This window comes from Coregonus lavaretus (assembly GCF_964263955.1).
Source record: "Coregonus lavaretus genome assembly, contig: HAP1_SCAFFOLD_767, whole genome shotgun sequence".
In the NCBI taxonomy this organism is placed as follows: Eukaryota; Metazoa; Chordata; class Actinopteri; order Salmoniformes; family Salmonidae; genus Coregonus; species Coregonus lavaretus.
In genome coordinates, this window is record NW_028162741.1 from 147,501 (window position 1) to 167,782 (window position 20,282).

General features: G+C 50.0%; 1 protein-coding gene across 1 annotated transcript in view; it reads right to left on the reverse strand.

Annotated features, from left to right (window-relative positions):
• Positions 1-20,282, reverse strand: part of LOC311118938 (C-myc promoter-binding protein-like) — a 129,498-nt gene that overhangs the window by 85,018 nt on the left and 24,198 nt on the right. The window contains exons 2-4 of the mRNA XM_084193688.1: positions 5,214-5,540; positions 1,612-1,858; positions 317-386 (exon numbers count right to left, since the gene is read on the reverse strand). Coding sequence (XP_084049814.1) covers positions 317-386; positions 1,612-1,858; positions 5,214-5,521 — 625 coding nt within the window. The 5' untranslated portion in view covers positions 5,522-5,540. The remainder of the gene's footprint in view (positions 1-316; positions 387-1,611; positions 1,859-5,213; positions 5,541-20,282) is intronic.

The window sequence follows — 20,282 nt, forward strand, 5'->3', positions numbered from 1 at the left end:
TGTCATTTCTCCTCTTCCAGGGACATTCACTGATCTCCCGAGTGGCGCAGTGGTCTAAGGCACTGCATTGCAGTGCTAGCTGTGCCACTAGAGATCCTGGTTCGAATCCAGGCTCTGCTGTAGCCGACCGCAACCGGGAGACCAATGGGGCGGCGCACAATTAGCTCAGTTGGTAGAGCATGGCGTTTGCAACGCCAGGGTTGTGGGTTCGTTTCCCACGGGGGGGCAGTATGAAAAAATATAAATAAAATAAAGAATAATGTAAGTCGCTCTGGATAAGAGCGTCTGCTAAATGACGTAAATGTAATTCACTCACCCGCTTTGTAGGCTATGGTGTTGGTTTTGGCCACAGACTTCTTGTAACACAGGTAGACAGAGGAACCCCACTGAAAACAGAGATGGCACGTGTTGTTTGGATTTGAATTACACCACACTCTTTCTTTCCAAACACACTGGCGGGAATCAGTTGAGTAATGTGTTGACAATAGCAGTCGTTAGTGGACCCCGAATTATGACAGGTCAGGGGAGAGGTCAGGGGGAGGGGACAGTGGAGAGGTCAGGGGGAAGGGACAGTGGAGAGGTCAGGGGAGGGGACAGTGGAGAGGTCAGGGGGAGGGGACAGTGGAGAGGTCAGGGGGAAGGGACAGTGGAGAGGTCAGGGGGAAGGGACAGTGGAGAGGTCAGGGGGAGGGGACAGTGGAGAGGTCAGGGGGAAGGGACAGTGGAGAGGTCAGGGGGAAGGGACAGTGGAGAGGTCAGGGGAGGGGACAGTGGAGAGGTCAGGGGAGGGGACAGTGGAGAGGTCAGGGGGAGGGGACAGTGGAGAGGTCAGGGGGAGGTGACAGTGGAGAGGTCAGGGGGAAGGGACAGTGGAGAGGTCAGGGGAGGGGACAGTGGAGAGGTCAGGGGGAAGGGACAGTGGAGAGGTCAGGGGAGGGGACAGTGGAGAGGTCAGGGGGAAGGGACAGTGGAGAGGTCAGGGGGAAGGGACAGTGGAGAGGTCAGGGGGAAGGGACAGTGGAGAGGTCAGGGGGAAGGGACAGTGGAGAGGTCAGGGGGAGGGGACAGTGGAGAGGTCAGGGGAGGGGACAGTGGAGAGGTCAGGGGGAGGGGACAGTGGAGAGGTCAGGGGAGGGGACAGTGGAGAGGTCAGGGGGAAGGGACAGTGGAGAGGTCAGGGGGAAGGGACAGTGGAGAGGTCAGGGGAGGGGACAGTGGAGAGGTCAGGGGGAAGGGACAGTGGAGAGGTCAGGGGAGGGGACAGTGGAGAGGTCAGGGGAGGCGACAGTGGAGAGGTCAGGGGGAAGGGACAGTGGAGAGGTGAGGGGGAAGGGACAGTGGAGAGGTCAGGGGGAAGGGACAGTGGAGAGGTCAGGGGGAAGGGACAGTGGAGAGGTCAGGGGGAAGGGACAGTGGAGAGGTCAGGGGGAGGAGACAGTGGAGAGGTCAGGGGGAGGAGACAGTGGAGAGGTCAGGGGAGGGGACAGTGGAGAGGTCAGGGGAGGAGACAGTAGGGGGTTTGGTAGAGGAGCGTTTTACAGTAGGGGGCTCCCTCCCTCCCTCCCTCCCTCCCTCCCTCCATCCCTCCCTCCCTCCCTCCATCCATCTCACCATACTGCTGTTGAGGTTCTTGTCCACCTTGCAGAAGGTGTGTGGTGGCGTCTCTCCCTTGCCGGGGATGATGACACAGATGTCTGTGACGGCCAGGGCAGCATAGGTCTGGCTCTCCGTGGCGCGGCGATACGTCACGTAGATCCTCTGGGAGGAAGTGGAGCTTATGTTGGCAGGGCGTCCGGAGGGCGTGGTCTGGATGATGTGGCAGCCCTGCTTCAACCGCTCCTTCCACTCATACAGAACACTGGGAGGAGGAGAGGAATCCGTCATTTAGCTACGACCCTGACCCCTAACCTCTAACCCCTAACCCTGACCCTGCTTCAACCTCTCCTTCCACATACAGAACACTGGGAGGAGGAGAGGAATCCGTCATTTAGCTACGACCCTGACCCTAACCCTGACCCCTAACCCTGACCCTGCTTCAACCTCTCCTTCCACTCATACAACACCCTGATCTCTGAGAAAGGAAGCTCATTTATTGCATCCAAATTGGCCATTTTTTTATTTATAGGATTCGTATTATATTCAATAAATATAGTACCTAACATCTGATTTGGACCAAACTTTTTTCTAACAATGAGTTAGACATGAGGAATCCAAAAGAATGGTCAAAAGCCACCCACGGACACCCCACACCAACAATGAGTATATAGTATACATTCTCTGTGTCTGACAAGTAGAATAGAGCTGTGGCTCAGAGTATTGTTTCTTCATCCTATGTATTCTCAGTGAATTTGGTGATGTTTTTTTCCCCCGTACTCGTTGTTGGGGTGGGATTTCAACAAAATAATGCAGGAATGCTAATCTTATCTGTTTCTAACTACAGAAACGATATCAGAACAATCTGAGATGGTGGGTGTCATGTCTTGCTGAAATTACACGGGATGACCCTCTACTAATAAAACGCCTGGGAGACGGACAGGAGATTGTCAACGTGGAATTCATCATTTTTCTACTGGAGACAACTCTGAAGGCTTTGGAGCAAGAAGTTTGGATGGCGCTGAAAAAAAAAAACAGTCCTGTTGTTTGAGGTCATTGTGACCAACAATACAGAGACCCCTCCTCCATTCTGTTAGTTGTTATTTCCCCCTCACTTCACCCAGGTCACACTGTGACCCTCAGTGGCTTAGCCTTCACTGCAACACAACAGAGATCCTTTCAGGCTAAAAACCAAGACGTTGAAACGCGTTCTGCTGATCATAATATTTACCATTCGGCTAGCTAAAACCTCTCCAAACGAAGAAGTCGGAGCAAGGGCCAATTCCCATTAGCTCTGTAGGGGCAACAGCGTGGGCAAAGATGGTTTCCATAGTAACCACGCTGTTTATCAATGGTTTACTGCCAGAAGGTGACTCACTTACTGGCTCTAAAGGCTGATGTTGTCACTGAGACAGGACAGGACTCTGACTGAGACAGGACACTGACTGAGACAGGACAACTCTGCCTAGAAGGTCAGCATCCTGGAGTCAACTCTTCACTGTTGACGTTGAGACTGGTGTTTTGCGGGTACTATTTATTGAAGCTGCCAGTTGAGGACCTGTGAGGCAACGGTTTCTCAAACTAGACACTCTAATGTACTTGTCCTCTTGCTCAGTTGTGCACCGGGGCCTCCCACTCCTCTTCCTATTCTGGTTAGAGCCAGTTTGCGCTGTTCTGTGAAGGGAGTAGTACACAGTGCTGTACAAGATCTTCAGTTTCTTGGCAATTTCTCACATGGAATAGCCTTCATTTCTCAGAACAAGAATAGACTGACGAGTTTCAGAAGAAAGTTATTTGTTTCTGGCCATTTTGAGCCTGTAAATCGAACCCACAATTGCTGATGCTCCAGATACTCAACTAGTCTCAAGACGGCAAGTTTTATTGCTTCTTTAATTAGCACAACAGTTTTCAGCTGTGTTAACATAATTGCAAAAGGGTTTTCTAATGATCAATTAGCCTTTTAAAATTATAAACTTGGATTAGCAAACACAACGTGCCATTGGAACACAGGACTGATGGTTGCTGATAATGGGCCTCTGTACGCCTATGTAGATATTCCATAAAAAAATTAATATATATATATATATATATATATATATATATATCAGCCGTTCCCAGCTACAATAGCCATTTACAACATTAACAATGTCTACACTGTATTTCAGATAATTTGATGTTATTTTAAATGGACAAGAAAATTGCTTTTCTTTCGAAAACAAGGACATTTCTAAGTGACCCCAAACTTTTGAACGGTAGTGTATATCAGGAGATGACCCTGAGAGGCTCGGTGTCTACAGTAAGCCCCTCTGATAAGCACTGAACTCTGCTGTGTCACTAGACACTCAGTCCTGTCACCACCACCTCTCTGTCAGAGGTGTGTCCCATAGGGCAGCGCACAATTATCGCAGCGTCGTCCGGGTTTGGCCGGTGTAGGCCGTCATTGTAAATTACAATTTGTTCTTAACTGACTTGCCTAGTTAAATAAAGGTTAAATTAAAACAATTAAAAAAATTAACCAGCCCGGCTATAGTTGGATCTCCTCTCAGTCTGAGGTGTGTCTGAATTAACCAGCCCGGCTATAGTTGGATCTCCTCTCAGTCACTAAAGCTATCTTGATTTCCTCTAACTGAGGAAGTGTAAGTGATCTACATCTACCTACCCCGGCTCATAACTCCCCAAGGTCATACCTACCCCGGCTCATAACGACCCCAGGCCATAACTACCATGGTTCATAACTCCCCAAGGTCATACCTACCCCGGCTCATAACTACCATGGCTCATAACTCCCCAAGGTCATACCTACCCCGGCTCATAACTACCATGGCTCATAACTCCCCAAGGTCATACCTACCCCAGCTCATACCTACCATGGCTCATAACTCCCCAAGGTCATACCTACCCCGGCTCATAACTACCATGGCTCATAACTCCCCAAGGTCATACCTACCCCAGCTCATAACTCCCCAAGGTCATACCTACCATGGCTCATAACTACCATGGTTCATAACTCCCCAAGGTCATACCTACCCCAGCTCATAACTACCATGGCTCATAACTCCCCAAGGTCATACCTACCCCAGCTCATAACTCCCCAAGGTCATACCTACCATGGCTCATAACTACCATGGTTCATAACTCCCCAAGGTCATACCTACCCCAGCTCATAACTACCATGGCTCATAACTACCATGGTTCATAACTCCCCAAGGTCATACCTACCCCAGCTCATAACTCCCCAAGGTCATACCTACCCCAGCTCATAACTCCCCAAGGTCATACCTACCATGGCTCATAACTCCCCAAGGTCATACCTACCCCGGCTCATAACTACCATGGCTCATAACTCCCCAAGGTCATACCTACCCCAGCTCATAACTCCCCAAGGTCATACCTACCATGGCTCATAACTACCATGGTTCATAACTCCCCAAGGTCATACCTACCCCAGCTCATAACATACCATGGCTCATAACTACCATGGTTCATAACTCCCCAAGGTCATACCTACCCCAGCTCATAACTCCCCAAGGTCATACCTACCATGGCTCATAACTCCCCAAGGTCATACCTACCGCAGGCCATAACTACCATGGCTCATAACTACCCACGGTCATACCTACCCCAGGTCTGTGAGTGGTGGTTTGTCCCGTCCTCGTCTGTAACACAGGAAGATCTGTGGCGCCATGAGGCTTCCATTGTTCAGGTCAGCTGACAGGCCGGACGGCGTGGAGTCCACGCACGTGTACCCAGGAGGCACCTCTTCCCCCAGCGAACGCATCACCACAGCGACGTCGGTGATGGGTGGCTTGGGTTTGGCCGTCTTGTGGCAGACATCGTGGAAGTGGATCTCCTGCTCCAGTGGCGTGGAGGAGTCGGTCAGACCGGCCAGCACGAAGTAGTCTGCTACACGAGGTCCCTTGTCCTCCATCTCCCATCACTGGGTAGGTCTGGAGGAGAGAGAGAGGAATTACTTACATTTTATGGAATACCCTGTTGGATATCAAGGGAAAAAGTGATGATGATGTGTAATAGGAGAGGAAGGACTCACTCTCTCTCTCTCTCTCTCTCTCTCTCTCTCTCTCTCTCTCTCTCTCTCTCTCTCTCTCTCTCTCTCTCCTCTCTCTCTCTCTCTCTCTCTCTCTCTCTTCTCTCTCTCTCTCTCTCTCTCTCTCTCTCTCTCTCTCTCACTCTCTCTCTCTCTCTCTCTCTCACTCTCTCACTCTCTCACTCTCTCACTCTCTCACTCTCTCACTCTCTCTCTCTCTCTCTCTCTCTCTCACTCACTCTCACTCTCTCACTCTCACTCTCACTCTCTCACATATATAGGCCGCCCCGATGCTAACACAGAGCCAATACATTTAGCCACATGTAGGATAACACACCCAGGCTAATTATCCCCTCTCCACACCCTCTGACTCCATCTGCCTGGCATCACTAGCCTTCATCATGCTGACTACAGTTGAATTATTTAGAAATTAAATAAACAGAGCGAGACTCCACAATCCCACATTAGAAATCTGTTTCTAATAAAACACAGATTCCTCTGGCGAGAGAGTCTGGTAAATGAAAATGAAACACGCCTGGTTGAGAACATGGCTGGAACATCAACATGCCCGTCTCTCCAGAAAATTTTGACATTTTCCAGATAAAAAAAACAAAAAAAAAACATGTGGGACACATTAGACTACAATTTAAATCACGTAAAATGTAGATGTGCACAGTGCAGGTAGGCTAGGCATTCCTCTGATCTCTGATCTACAACCTGTATGAAGTCCAAGGCATGGGTTCCTGCTGTGGAACTAAACAGCAGCAGAGGAGAGGAGAGGGAGAGGGAGAAATGACAGCCTGCTCTCCCAGGGTTCAGCTCTGTGTGTCAGGGTGTTGACTGATGACTCTGGTTTAGTGAAGAAAAATAAAAAGACTTACTGAAATCTAACACCAGTCTGACACCACCACACCCAACGACAGCTATATACATGACAGGCACCACTAGTTCCAGACACCAGTTGACTGTCTACCTTGGCCGTAATAGTTTCAGCAGTCCACACATCCTTTAAATCAGTTCTCTTTACCTTCAGTGTTTTACTGTTGACTGAGAAGACACGTAACTACTGTTCTGCCTTGTTCAGCTCTTGAAAAGGGAACTAGATGTCACCAGCCTTGTAATCTACAGGTTTTATGTCCTCACAGCGTATAATTAGTCTGGAATGCTAAATTGGAAGACAACCGCACACCTCTCTTCACTCCTCTCCTCTCTTCAATCACACTGTGGTTCACATGAACAACAATAGTATCTGGTAGATTATTGTAGCTAGCCTCCTCCTATCTGTAGCCAGCCTCCTCCTATCTGTAGCCAGCCTCCTCCTATCTGTAGCCAGCCTCCTCCTATCTGTAGCCAGCCTCCTCCTATCTGTAGCCAGCCCTCCTCCTATCTGTAGCCAGCCTCCTCCTATCTGTAGCCAGCCTCCTCCTATCTGCAGCCAGCCTCCTCCTATCTGCAGCCAGCCTCCTCCTATCTGCAGCCAGCCTCCTCCTATCTGCAGCCAGCCTCCTCCTATCTGTAGCCAGCCTCCTCCTATCTGTAGCCAGCCTCCTCCTATCTGTAGCCAGCCTCCTCCTATCTGTAGCCAGCCTCCTCCTATCTGTAGCCAGCCTCCTCCTATCTGTAGCCAGCCTCCTCCTATCTGTAGCCAGCCTCCTCCTATCTGTAGCCAGCCTCCTCCTATCTGCAGCCAGCCTCCTCCTATCTGTAGCCAGCCTCCTCCTATCTGTAGCCAGCCTCCTCCTATCTGTAGCCAGCCTCCTCCTATCTGTAGCCAGCCTCCTCCTATCTGTAGCCAGCCTCCTCCTATCTGTAGCCAGCCTTCTCCTATCTGTAGCTAGCCTCCTCCTATCTGTAGCCAGCCTCCTCCTATCTGTAACTAGCCTCCTCCTATATATGCAGCTAGCCTCCTCCTATATGTAGCCAGCCTCCTCCTATCTGTAGCTAGCCTTCCTCCTATCTGTAGCTAGCCTCCTCCTATCTGTAGCCAGCCTCCTCCTATCTGTAACTAGCCTCCTCCTATATATGCAGCTAGCCTCCTCCTATATGTAGCTAGCCTTCCTCCTATCTGTAGCCTAGCCTCCTTCTATCTGTAGCCAGCCTCCTCCTATCTGTAACTAGCCTTCTCCTATATGTAGCTAGCCTCCTCCTATATGTAGCTAGCCTCCTCCTATATGTAGCTAGCCTTCTCCTATCTGTAGCCAGCCTCCTTCTATCTGTAGCTAGCCTCCTCCTATCTGTAACTAGCCTTCTCCTATATGTAGCTAGCCTCCTCCTATATGTAGCTAGCCTTCTCCTATATGTAGCTAGCCTCCTCCTATATGTAGCTAGCCTTCTCCTATATGTAGCTAGCCTCCTCCTATATGTAGCTAGCCTTCTCCTATCTGTAGCTAGCCTCCTCCTATATGTAGCTAGCCTCCTCCTATATGTAGCTAGCCTTCTCCTATCTGTAGCTAGCCTCCTCCTATATGTAGCTAGCCTTCTCCTATATGTAGCTAGCCTCCTCCTATATGTAGCTAGCCTTCTCCTATCTGTAGCTAGCCTCCTCCTATATGTAGCTAGCCTCCTCCTATATGTAGCTAGCCTTCTCCTATCTGTAACTAGCCTTCTCCTATATGTAGCTAGCCTCCTCCTATATGTAGCTAGCCTCCTCCTATCTGTAGCTAGCCTCCTCCTATATGTAGCTAGCCTCCTCCTATATGTAGCTAGCCTCCTCCTATCTGTAGCTAGCCTTCTCCTATCTGTAACTAGCCTCCTCCTATCTGTAGCTAGCCTTCTCCTATCTGTAGCTAGCCTCCTCCTATCTGTAGCTAGCCTTCTCCTATCTGTAGCTAGCCTCCTCCTATATGTAGCTAGCCTCCTCCTATCTGTAGCTAGCCTTCTCCTATCTGTAGCTAGCCTTCTCCTATATGTAGCTAGCCTTCTCCTATCTGTAGCTAGCCTTCTCCTATCTGTAGCTAGCCTTCTATCTGTAGCTAGCCTTCTCCTATCTGTAGCTAGCCTCCTCCTATCTGTAGCTAGCCTCCTCCTATCTGTAGCTAGCCTTCTATCTGTAGCTAGCCTCCTCCTATATGTAGCTAGCCTTCTCCTATCTGTAGCTAGCCTTCTCCTATCTGTAGCTAGCCTTCTATCTGTAGCTAGCCTTCTCCTATCTGTAGCTAGCCTCCTCCTATCTGTAGCTAGCCTTCTATCTGTAGCTAGCCTTCTCCTATATGTAGCTAGCCTTCTCCTATATGTAGCTACCCTTCTCCTATCTGTAGCTAGCCTTCTCCTATCTGTAGCTAGCCTCCTCCTATCTGTAGCTACCCTTCTCCTATCTGTAGCTAGCCTTCTCCTATCTGTAGCCAGCCTCCTCCTATCTGTAGCTAGCCTTCTCCTATCTGTAGCTAGCCTCCTCCTATCTGTAGCTACCCTTCTCCTATCTGTAGCTAGCCTTCTCCTATATGTAGCTACCCTTCTCCTATCTGTAGCTAGCCTTCTCCTATATGTAGCTACCCTTCTCCTATCTGTAGCTAGCCTTCTCCTATCTGTAGCTAGCCTCCTCCTATCTGTAGCTAGCCTCCTCCTATATGTAGCTAGCCTTCTATCTGTAGCTAGCCTTCTCCTATATGTAGCTACCCTTCTCCTATATGTAGCCAGCCTAATCCTATCTGTAGCTAGCCTTCTCCTAACTGCAGCTAGCCTTCTCCTATATGCAGCTAGCCTTCTATCTGTAGCTAGCCTTCTCCTATATGTAGCTACCCTTCTCCTATATGTAGCTAGCCTTCTCCTATCTGTAGCTAGCCTTCTCCTATCTGTAACTAGCCTTCTCCTATATGTAGCTACCCTTCTCCTTACCATTCTTATATTGTTGATGTCCTCTGTCTACCTCCTCTCCTCTCAGAGATGGGCCAGGGAGAGGAGAGAATACTACTCACCCTGGCCATGCTGTCTCTGTGTGTGTCTCTGTGTGTGTGTCTGTGTCTGTGTCTGTGTGTGTGTGTGTGTGTGTGTGTGTGTGTGTGCCTGCTACAAATACAGCTATCCCTGCCTCTGGGAGGGCCCGAGAGTGGGAGATTTTTAGTGGAGAAAAGGCCTTCAGTTCTCCATCAGATCCGCTACAGTCCATTTATGTAAGCTCTCTTTCTCTATCCCTTTCTCCCTCTTGGCCACCTTTTTGGTTCTGATTTGGAGAATCCTTTACCTGGCCGTGAAGGTGAGAGAGAGAGGATACTGTCCTTTACCTGGCCGTGAATGTAAGAGATAGAGAGGATACTGTCCTTTACCTGGCCGTGAAGGTAAGAGAGAGAGGATACTGTCCTTTACCTGGCCGTGAAGGTAAGAGAGAGAGGGGATACTGTCCTTTACCTGGCCGTGAAGGTAAGAGAGAGAGGGGATACTGTCCTTTACCTGGCCGTGAAGGTAAGAGAGAGGGGATACTGTCCTTTACCTGGCCGTGAAGGTAAGAGAGAGAGGGGATACTGTCCTTTACCTGGCCGTGAAGGTAAGAGAGAGAGGGGATACTGTCCTTTACCTGGCCGTGAAGGTAAGAGAGAGAGGATACTGTCCTTTACCTGGCCGTGAAGGTGAGAGAGAGAGGATACTGTCCTTTACCTGGCCGTGAAGGTGAGAGAGAGAGGATACTGTCCTTTACCTGGCCGTGAAGGTAAGAGAGAGAGGGGATACTGTCCTTTACCTGGCCGTGAAGGTGAGAGTGGGGGGATACTGTCCTTTACCTGGCCGTGAAGGTAAGAGAGAGAGGATACTGTCCTTTACCTGGCCGTGAAGGTAAGAGAGAGGATACTGTCCTTTACCTGGCCGTGAAGGTGAGAGAGAGGGGATACTGTCCTTTACCTGGCCGTGAAGGTGAGAGAGAGGGGATACTGTCCTTTACCTGGCCGTGAAGGTGAGAGAGAGGGGATACTGTCCTTTACCTGGCCGTGAAGGTAAGAGAGAGAGGATACCTTGTCCTTTACCTGGCCGACAAGCCTAACATAGTTGACAAGAAAACACAGTGACAAGCCTAACAGAGTTGACTAGCCTAACAGAGCTGACAACCCTAACAGAGCTGACAACCCTAACAGAGCTGACTTCCCTAACAGAGCTGACTTCCCTAACAGAGCTGACAACCCTAACAGAGCTGACTTCCCTAACAGAGCTGACAACCCTAACAGAGCTGACAACCCTAACAGAGCTGACAACCCTAACAGAGCTGACAACCCTAACAGAGCTGACAACCCTAACAGAGCTGAAAAGACAGACAAACCCAAACAGATCTGGGACCAGGCTAGCATGAAATGGCATGACATTTAAATGCAGTAGCTCTTTCCCAACTGCTCAAGACAGTTCCATCTTGAGATATGGACGACGTACTGTTGTCATATAGACCTATCCATGTGGCTTCCAGCAACACAGACACAAGACAGACACATTACCAAGCGTCTGTCTGGACAGCAACGATCAGATCACGGCTCATTTGACCAACCCTAATGGGGATGTGAAATACTAATGAATTCCAAGTCACTGCTAACGGGTTCCAAGACAGACAATCAGAACTATGACTCCCAGGGTGCGTCCCAAATGGCACACTATCCCAATGACTTGAAGCCAAAAGAAGTCGGTTAAGATGGCCTCACATGGACACATAACATGTGCAGTTTTAGCTACTCCAGGAAGTGACGTTACAGGCTAGCTCAGTGCTGCCCCCTCTCATTGGGTAACTCAAGTTGAACTCAGTCGTTCTCCCCTGCCCTATCCCCTATATAGTGCACTACTTTTGACCAAGGCCCATAGGGCTCTGGTCAAAAGTAGTGCACTATATAGGGAATATGGTGTCGTTTGGGACGTAGTCACAGTCTCACACTAAGACAACAGGGTTAAGTAATACAGTACAATAATACAGGCTAATCCATCTCCATTCCTGGCTACCAGACCAAACCTAGAGGAACTAAAGGTCTGTAGGTCTAGGGGCTGCCCTCCTGGCTACCAGACCAAACCTAGAGGAACTAAAGGTCTGTAGGTCTAGGGGCTGCCCTCCTCTCTGGTAGACCAAACCTAGAGGAACTAAAGGTCTGTAGGTCTAGGGGCTGCCCTCCTGGCTGCCAGACCAAACCTAGAGGAACTAAAGGTCTGTAGGTCTAGGGGCTGCCCTCCTCTCTGGTAGACCAAACCTAGAGGAACTAAAGGTCTGTAGGTCTAGGGGCTGCCCTCCTCTCTGGTAGACCAAACCTAGAGGAACTAAAGGTCTGTAGGTCTAGGGGCTGCCCTCCTGGCTGCCAGACCAAACCTAGAGGAACTAAAGGTCTGTAGGTCTAGGGGCTGCCCTCCTCTCTGGTAGACCAAACCTAGAGGAACTAAAGGTCTGTAGGTCTAGGGGCTGCCCTCCTCTCTGGTAGACCAAACCTAGAGGAACTAAAGGTCTGTAGGTCTAGGGGCTGCCCTCCTCTCTGGTAGACCAAACCTAGAGGAACTAAAGGTCTGTTGGTCTAGGGGCTGCCCTCCTCTCTGGTAGACCAAACCTAGAGGAACTAAAGGTCTGTAGGTCTAGGGGCTGCCCTCCTCTCTGGTAGACCAAACCTAGAGGAACTAAAGGTCTGTAGGTCTAGGGGCTGCCCTCCTCTCTGGTAGACCAAACCTAGAGGAACTAAAGGTCTATAGGTCTAGGGGCTGCCCTCCTCTCTGGTAGACCAAACCTAGAGGAACTAAAGGTCTGTAGGTCTAGGGGCTGCCCTCCTCTCTGGTAGACCAAACCTAGAGGAACTAAAGGTCTGTAGGTCTAGGGGCTGCCCTCCTCTCTGCCAGACCAAACCTAGAGGAACTAAAGGTCTGTAGGTCTAGGGGCTGCCCTCCTGGCTGCCAGACCAAACCTAGAGGAACTAAAGGTCTGTAGGTCTAGGGGCTGCCCTCCTCTCTGGTAGACCAAACCTAGAGGAACTAAAGGTCTGTAGGTCTAGGGGCTGCCCTCCTGGCTGCCAGACCAAACCTAGAGGAACTAAAGGTCTGTAGGTCTAGGGGCTGCCCTCCTCTCTGGTAGACCAAACCTAGAGGAACTAAAGGTCTGTAGGTCTAGGGGCTGCCCTCCTCTCTGGTAGACCAAACCTAGAGGAACTAAAGGTCTGTAGGTCTAGGGGCTGCCCTCCTCTCTGGTAGACCAAACCTAGAGGAACTAAAGGTCTGTTGGTCTAGGGGCTGCCCTCCTCTCTGGTAGACCAAACCTAGAGGAACTAAAGGTCTGTAGGTCTAGGGGCTGCCCTCCTCTCTGGTAGACCAAACCTAGAGGAACTAAAGGTCTGTAGGTCTAGGGGCTGCCCTCCTCTCTGGTAGACCAAACCTAGAGGAACTAAAGGTCTATAGGTCTAGGGGCTGCCCTCCTCTCTGGTAGACCAAACCTAGAGGAACTAAAGGTCTGTAGGTCTAGGGGCTGCCCTCCTCTCTGGTAGACCAAACCTAGAGGAACTAAAGGTCTGTAGGTCTAGGGGCTGCCCTCCTCTCTGCCAGACCAAACCTAGAGGAACTAAAGGTCTGTAGGTCTAGGGGCTGCCCTCCTGGCTGCCAGACCAAACCTAGAGGAACTAAAGGTCTGTAGGTCTAGGGGCTGCCCTCCTCTCTGCCAGACCAAACCTAGAGGAACTAAAGGTCTGTAGGTCTAGGGGCTGCCCTCCTGGCTGCCAGACCAAACCTAGAGGAACTAAAGGTCTGTAGGTCTAGGGGCTGCTCTCCTCTCTGGTAGACCAAACCTAGAGGAACTAAAGGTCTGTAGGTCTAGGGGCTGCCCTCCTCTCTGGTAGACCAAACCTAGAGGAACTAAAGGTCTGTAGGTCTAGGGGCTGCCCTCCTCTCTGGTAGACCAAACCTAGAGGAACTAAAGGTCTGTAGGTCTAGGGGCTGCCCTCCTCTCTGGTAGACCAAACCTAGAGGAACTAAAGGTCTGTAGGTCTAGGGGCTGCCCTCCTGGCTGCCAGACCAAACCTAGAGGAACTAAAGGTCTGTAGGTCTAGGGGCTGCCCTCCTCTCTGGTAGACCAAACCTAGAGGAACTAAAGGTCTGTAGGTCTAGGGGCTGCCCTCCTGGCTGCCAGACCAAACCTAGAGTAACTAAAGGTCTGTAGGTCTAGGGGCTGCCCTCCTCTCTGGTAGACCAAACCTAGAGGAACTAAAGGTCTGTAGGTCTAGGGGCTGCCCTCCTCTCTGGTAGACCAAACCTAGAGGAACTAAAGGTCTGTAGGTCTAGGGGCTGCCCTCCTCTCTGGTAGACCAAACCTAGAGGAACTAAAGGTCTGTAGGTCTAGGGGCTGCCCTCCTCTCTGGTAGACCAAACCTAGAGGAACTAAAGGTCTGTAGGTCTAGGGGCTGCCCTCCTCTCTGGTAGACCAAACCTAGAGGAACTAAAGGTCTGTAGGTCTAGGGGCTGCCCTCCTCTCTGGTAGACCAAACCTAGAGGAACTAAAGGTCTGTAGGTCTAGGGGCTGCCCTCCTCTCTGCCAGACCAAACCTAGAGGAACTAAAGGTCTGTAGGTCTAGGGGCTGCCCTCCTGGCTGCCAGACCAAACCTAGAGGAACTAAAGGTCTGTAGGTCTAGGGGCTGCCCTCCTCTCTGCCAGACCAAACCTAGAGGAACTAAAGGTCTGTAGGTCTAGGGGCTGCCCTCCTGGCTGCCAGACCAAACCTAGAGGAACTAAAGGTCTGTAGGTCTAGGGGCTGCTCTCCTCTCTGGTAGACCAAACCTAGAGGAACTAAAGGTCTGTAGGTCTAGGGGCTGCCCTCCTCTCTGGTAGACCAAACCTAGAGGAACTAAAGGTCTGTAGGTCTAGGGGCTGCCCTCCTGGCTGCCAGACCAAACCTAGAGGAACTAAAGGTCTGTAGGTCTAGGGGCTGCCCTCCTCTCTGGTAGACCAAACCTAGAGGAACTAAAGGTCTGTAGGTCTAGGGGCTGCCCTCCTCTCTGGTAGACCAAACCTAGAGGAACTAAAGGTCTGTAGGTCTAGGGGCTGCCCTCCTCTCTGGTAGACCAAACCTAGAGGAACTAAAGGTCTGTAGGTCTAGGGGCTGCCCTCCTCTCTGGTAGACCAAACCTAGAGGAACTAAAGGTCTGTAGGTCTAGGGGCTGCCCTCCTCTCTGGTAGACCAAACCTAGAGGAACTAAAGGTCTGTAGGTCTAGGGGCTGCCCTCCTCTCTGGTAGACCAAACCTAGAGGAACTAAAGGTCTGTAGGTCTAGGGGCTGCCCTCCTCTCTGGTAGACCAAACCTAGAGGAACTAAAGGTCTGTAGGTCTAGGGGCTGCCCTCCTGGCTGCCAGACCAAACCTAGAGGAACTAAAGGTCTGTAGGTCTAGGGGCTGCCCTCCTGGCTGCCAGACCAAACCTAGAGGAACTAAAGGTCTGTAGGTCTAGGGGCTGCCCTCCTCTCTGGTAGACCAAACCTAGAGGAACTAAAGGTCTGTAGGTCTAGGGGCTGCCCTCCTCTCTGGTAGACCAAACCTAGAGGAACTAAAGGTCTGTAGGTCTAGGGGCTGCCCTCCTCTCTGGTAGACCAAACCTAGAGGAACTAAAGGTCTGTAGGTCTAGGGGCTGCCCTCCTCTCTGGTAGACCAAACCTAGAGGAACTAAAGGTCTGTAGGTCTAGGGGCTGCCCTCCTCTCTGGTAGACCAAACCTAGAGGCACTAAAGGTCTGTAGGTCTAGGGGCTGCCCTCCTGGCTGCCAGACCAAACCTAGAGGAACTAAAGGTCTGTAGGTCTAGGGGCTGCCCTCCTCTCTGGTAGACCAAACCTAGAGGCACTAAAGGTCTGTAGGTCTAGGGGCTGCCCTCCTGGCTGCCAGACCAAACCTAGAGGAACTAAAGGTCTGTAGGTCTAGGGGCTGCCCTCCTGGCTGCCAGACCAAACCTAGAGGAACTAAAGGTCTGTAGGTCTAGGGGCTGCCCTCCTCTCTGGTAGACCAAACCTAGAGGAACTAAAGGTCTGTAGGTCTAGGGGCTGCCCTCCTCTCTGGTAGACCAAACCTAGAGGAACTAAAGGTCTGTAGGTCTAGGGGCTGCCCTCCTGGCTGCCAGACCAAACCTAGAGGAACTAAAGGTCTGTAGGTCTAGGGGCTGCCCTCCTGTCTTCCAGACCAAACCTAGAGGAACTAAAGGTCTGTAGGTCTAGGGGCTGCCCTCCTCTCTGGTAGACCAAACCTAGAGGAACTAAAGGTCTGTAGGTCTAGGGGCTGCCCTCCTCTCTGGTAGACCAAACCTAGAGGAACTAAAGGTCTGTAGGTCTAGGGGCTGCCCTCCTCTCTGGTAGACCAAACCTAGAGGAACTAAAGGTCTGTAGGTCTAGGGGCTGCCCTCCTGGCTGCCAGACCAAACCTAGAGGAACTAAAGGTCTGTAGGTCTAGGGGCTGCCCTCCTCTCTGCCAGACCAAACCTAGAGGAACTAAAGGTCTGTAGGTCTAGGGGCTGCCCTCCTGGCTGCCAGACCAAACCTAGAGGAACTCTAAAGGTTGGTTGGTCCAGAGAAATAGCCCAGGCAATGTTCTAAATCACACAGCCCCTAGACCTTATTCCATATAGGGCCTAATAGTGTACTTATTAGGGTATAACCTAGTGTTGTCCTAATTTGATTTGATCAAACTTCCAGGAAGAGAAGTCCTACATTTTCCCCAGCTAGTGCACTACTTTTGGCCAGAGTAAAATCATTCTTATTTTTACCCTCTTCATGTATAAAATAAACTGCTATTGGGTAAACGATATCTACATTAAAATAAAGCTGTGCCCCCCACCTCCTAAATTGAATGCAAAACAATTATGACATTTTTATTTTTGTTCACAGTTACTGTCAATAATTTTCGGTTACAAGACGAAACAATAATTGTGCCAGCCCTAAGTCAGGCCTCATCGTGCCTCCCTAGAGACCACAACAGGAGTCCCACCCTCCCTAGAGACCACAGCAGGAGTCCCGCTCTCCCTAGAGACCACAGCAGGAGTCCCGCTCTCCCTAGAGACCACAGCAGGAGTCCCTCCCTCCCTAGAGACCACAGCAGGAGTCCCTCCCTACCTAGAGACCACAGCAGGTGTCTCTCCCTAGAGACCACAGCAGGAGTCCCTCCCTACCTAGAGACCACAGCAGGTGTCTCTCCCTCCCTAGAGACCACAGCAGGAGTCCCTCCCTCCCTAGAGACCACAGCAGGAGTCCCTCCCTCCCTCCCTAGAGACCACAGCAGGAGTCCCTCCCTCCCTCCCTAGAGACCACAGCAGGAGTCCCTCCCTCCCTCCCTAGAGACCACAGCAGGAGTCCCTCCCTCCCTCCCTAGAGACCACAGCAGGAGTCCCTCCCTCCCTAGCTATAGTCAATATTTATGCTATTACTCAATTATTTACAGCGTTGGTCGGCTTCATGCACAGAGAGACACAAACTCACAAACACACACACAGCCCATTGTCTTTCAAAGCGGAGAAATCAGCACATGCTTCCAAAGCACTATAACCTAGGCCTAACGTGCTGAATGTAACGCGCTGGGCCTTCACAGTTCTTTCTGACTAACTGATGGTGCTGGAACTTGTGAATCATGACATACACTGGTACATGCCAGTACTAGAGAAACCCATTTATCCATAGGCTATAAACAGTGCCTTCAGAAAGTATTCACACCCCTTGACTTTCTCCACATTTTGTTACAAAGTGGGATTAAAATTGATTTAAACACAGTCCCCGTGTAGCTCAGTTGGTAGAGCAAGGCGCTTGCAACGCCAGGGTTGTGGGTTCGTTTCCCACGGGGGGCCAGTATGAAAATGTATGCACTCACTAACTAACTAAGTCGCTCTGGATAAGAGCGTCTGCTAAATGACTAAAATGTAAATGTCAAAAAATTGTATTGTCCTTTTTTTGTCAACGATCTACACAAAATACTCTGTAATGTCAAAGTGGAAGAAAAATTAGAACATTTGTAAAAATAAGTATTCAACCCCCTGAGTCAATCCATGTTAGAATCACCTTTGGCAGTGATTACAGCTGTGTGTCTTTCTGGGTAAGTCTCTAAGAGCTTTGCACACCTGGATTGTGCAACATTTGCCCATTATTCTTTTCAAAATTCTTCAAGCTCTATCAAATTGTTTGTTGATCATTGCTTTGACAACCATTTTTAGGTCTTGCCATAGATTTTCAAGCAGATTTAAGTCAAACTTGTAACTCAGCCACTCAGGAACATTCAACGTCTTCTTGGTAAGCAACTCCAGTGTAGATTTGGCCTTGTGTTTTCGATTATTGTCCTGCTGAAAGGTGAATTCATTTAGTCATTTAGCAGATGCTCTTATCCAGAGCGACATACAGTTAGTGAGTGCATAGTTTTTTTTGGTTCCATATTGGCCCCCCGTGGGAATCGAACCCACAACCCTGGCGTTGCAAACGCCATGCTCTCCCAGTGTCTGGTGGAAAGCAGACTGAACCAGGTTTTCCTCTAAGATTTTGCCTGTGCTCAGCTCCATTCCATGTATTTTTTATCCTGAAAAACTACCCAGTCCTTAACAATTACAAGCATACCCATAACATGATGCAGCCACCACTATGCTTGAAAATATGGAGAGTGGTACTCAGTAATGTGTTGTATTGGATTTGCCCGAAACATAACACTTTGTATTCAGGACAAAAAGTTAATTGCTTTGCCACATTTTCTTGCAGTATTTCTTTAGTACCTTGTTGCAAACAGGATGCATGTTTTGGAATATTTAATTCTCTAAAGGCTTCCTTCTTTTCAGTCGGTCAATTACGTTAGTATTGCGGAGTAACTACAATGTTGTTGATCCATCCTCAGTTTTCTCCTATCACAGCCATTAAACTCTGTAACTGTTTTAAAGTCACCATTGGCCTCATGGAGAAATCCCTGAGCGGTTTCCTTCCTCTCCGGCAACTGAGCTAGGAAGGACACCTGTATCTTCGTAGTGACTGGGTGTATTGATACACCATCCAACGTGTAATTAAGAACTTCACCATGCTCAAAGGGATATTCAATGTCTGTTTTTTATTTTATTTTACCCATCTACCAATAGGTGCCCTTCTTTGCGAGGCATTGGAAAACCTCCCTGGTCTTTGTGGTTGAATCTGTGTTTGAAATTCACTGCTCAACTGAGGGACCTTACAGATAATTGTATGTGTGGGGTACAGAGATGAGGTAGTAATTCAAAAATCATGTTAAACACTATTATTGCACACAGAATGAGTCCATGCAACTTATTATGTGACTTGTTAAGCACATTTATACTCCTGAATTTATTTAGGCTTGCCATATAAAGGGGTTGTTAGCAGATACCCATAGACTTCCAGTCATTGTGCTAACGCTAGTTAGCATTGGCTCGTGAAACTCTCTCTAACTTCCTTCATACTAGACACAGAGAAATAAAAATGGTATCCACGAGCAACCTCCTCCATCTGACTTTGAGCCTGAATTTGAGTCAGTTTTCTACAGCAGGAAAATAATCCTGCAGCTACAGGAAATGTGAATTATTATGTGGATTACCATTAATGGACATTTTTGTTGGAGTTGATAAATTTTTCGTAAGGGAAAATCAAGTCTAACATTTCAAAGTGGAAATTACAAACTTCAAAAGCCTTTTTAAACCTCAAATACACTACAAGTTCAATATGTATTGAATTGCAGGAAAGTTCTCCTGCAACAGGGTGATCAAATGAAGATCCTACATCTGTATAGGGTCTGACCACAGATCTTCTTTAGTATGGAACCTCTGCAAGAGCCCAAACTCTACAGGCCATAGCCACATCTCACCATCCCAACAGCAACCTCCACATGGTTGGCCACAGGCCAGCCAGGGGAACAGGGAGGAGTGGGTTCAACATGGCGTCCACTCAGAGACCCAACAGCAACCTCCACATGGTTGGCCACAGCCCAGCCAGGGGAACAGGGAGGAGTGGGTTCAACATGGCGTCCACTCAGAGACCCAACAGCAACCTCCACATGGTTGGCCACAGGCCAGCCAGGGGAACAGGGAGGAGTGGGTTCAACATGGCGTCCACTCAGACACCCAACAGCAACCTCCACATGGTTGACCACAGGCCAGCCAGGGGAACAGGGAGGAGTGGGTTCAACATGGCGTCCACTCAGAGACTCAACAGCAACCTCCACATGGTTGGCCACAGCCCAGCCAGGGGAACAGGGAGGAGTGGGTTCAACATGGCGTCCACTCAGAGACTCAACAGCAACCTCCACATGGTTGACCACAGCCCAGCCAGGGGAACAGGGAGGAGTGGGTTCAACATGGCGTCCACTCAGAGACCCAACAGCAACCTCCACATGGTTGACCACAGGCCAGCCAGGGGAACAGGGAGGAGTGGGTTCAACATGGCGTCCACTCAGACACCCAACAGCAACCTCCACATGGTTGGCCAGAGGCCAGCCAGGGGAACAGGGAGGAGTGGGTTCAACATGGCGTCCACTCAGAGACCCAACAGCAACCTCCACATGGTTGGCCACAGGCCAGCCAGGGGAACAGGGAGGAGTGGGTTCAACATGGCGTCCACTCAGACACCCAACAGCAACCTCCACATGGTTGACCACAGGCCAGCCAGGGGAACAGGGAGGAGTGGGTTCAACATGGCGTCCACTCAGAGACTCAACAGCAACCTCCACATGGTTGGCCACAGCCCAGCCAGGGGAACAGGGAGGAGTGGGTTCAACATG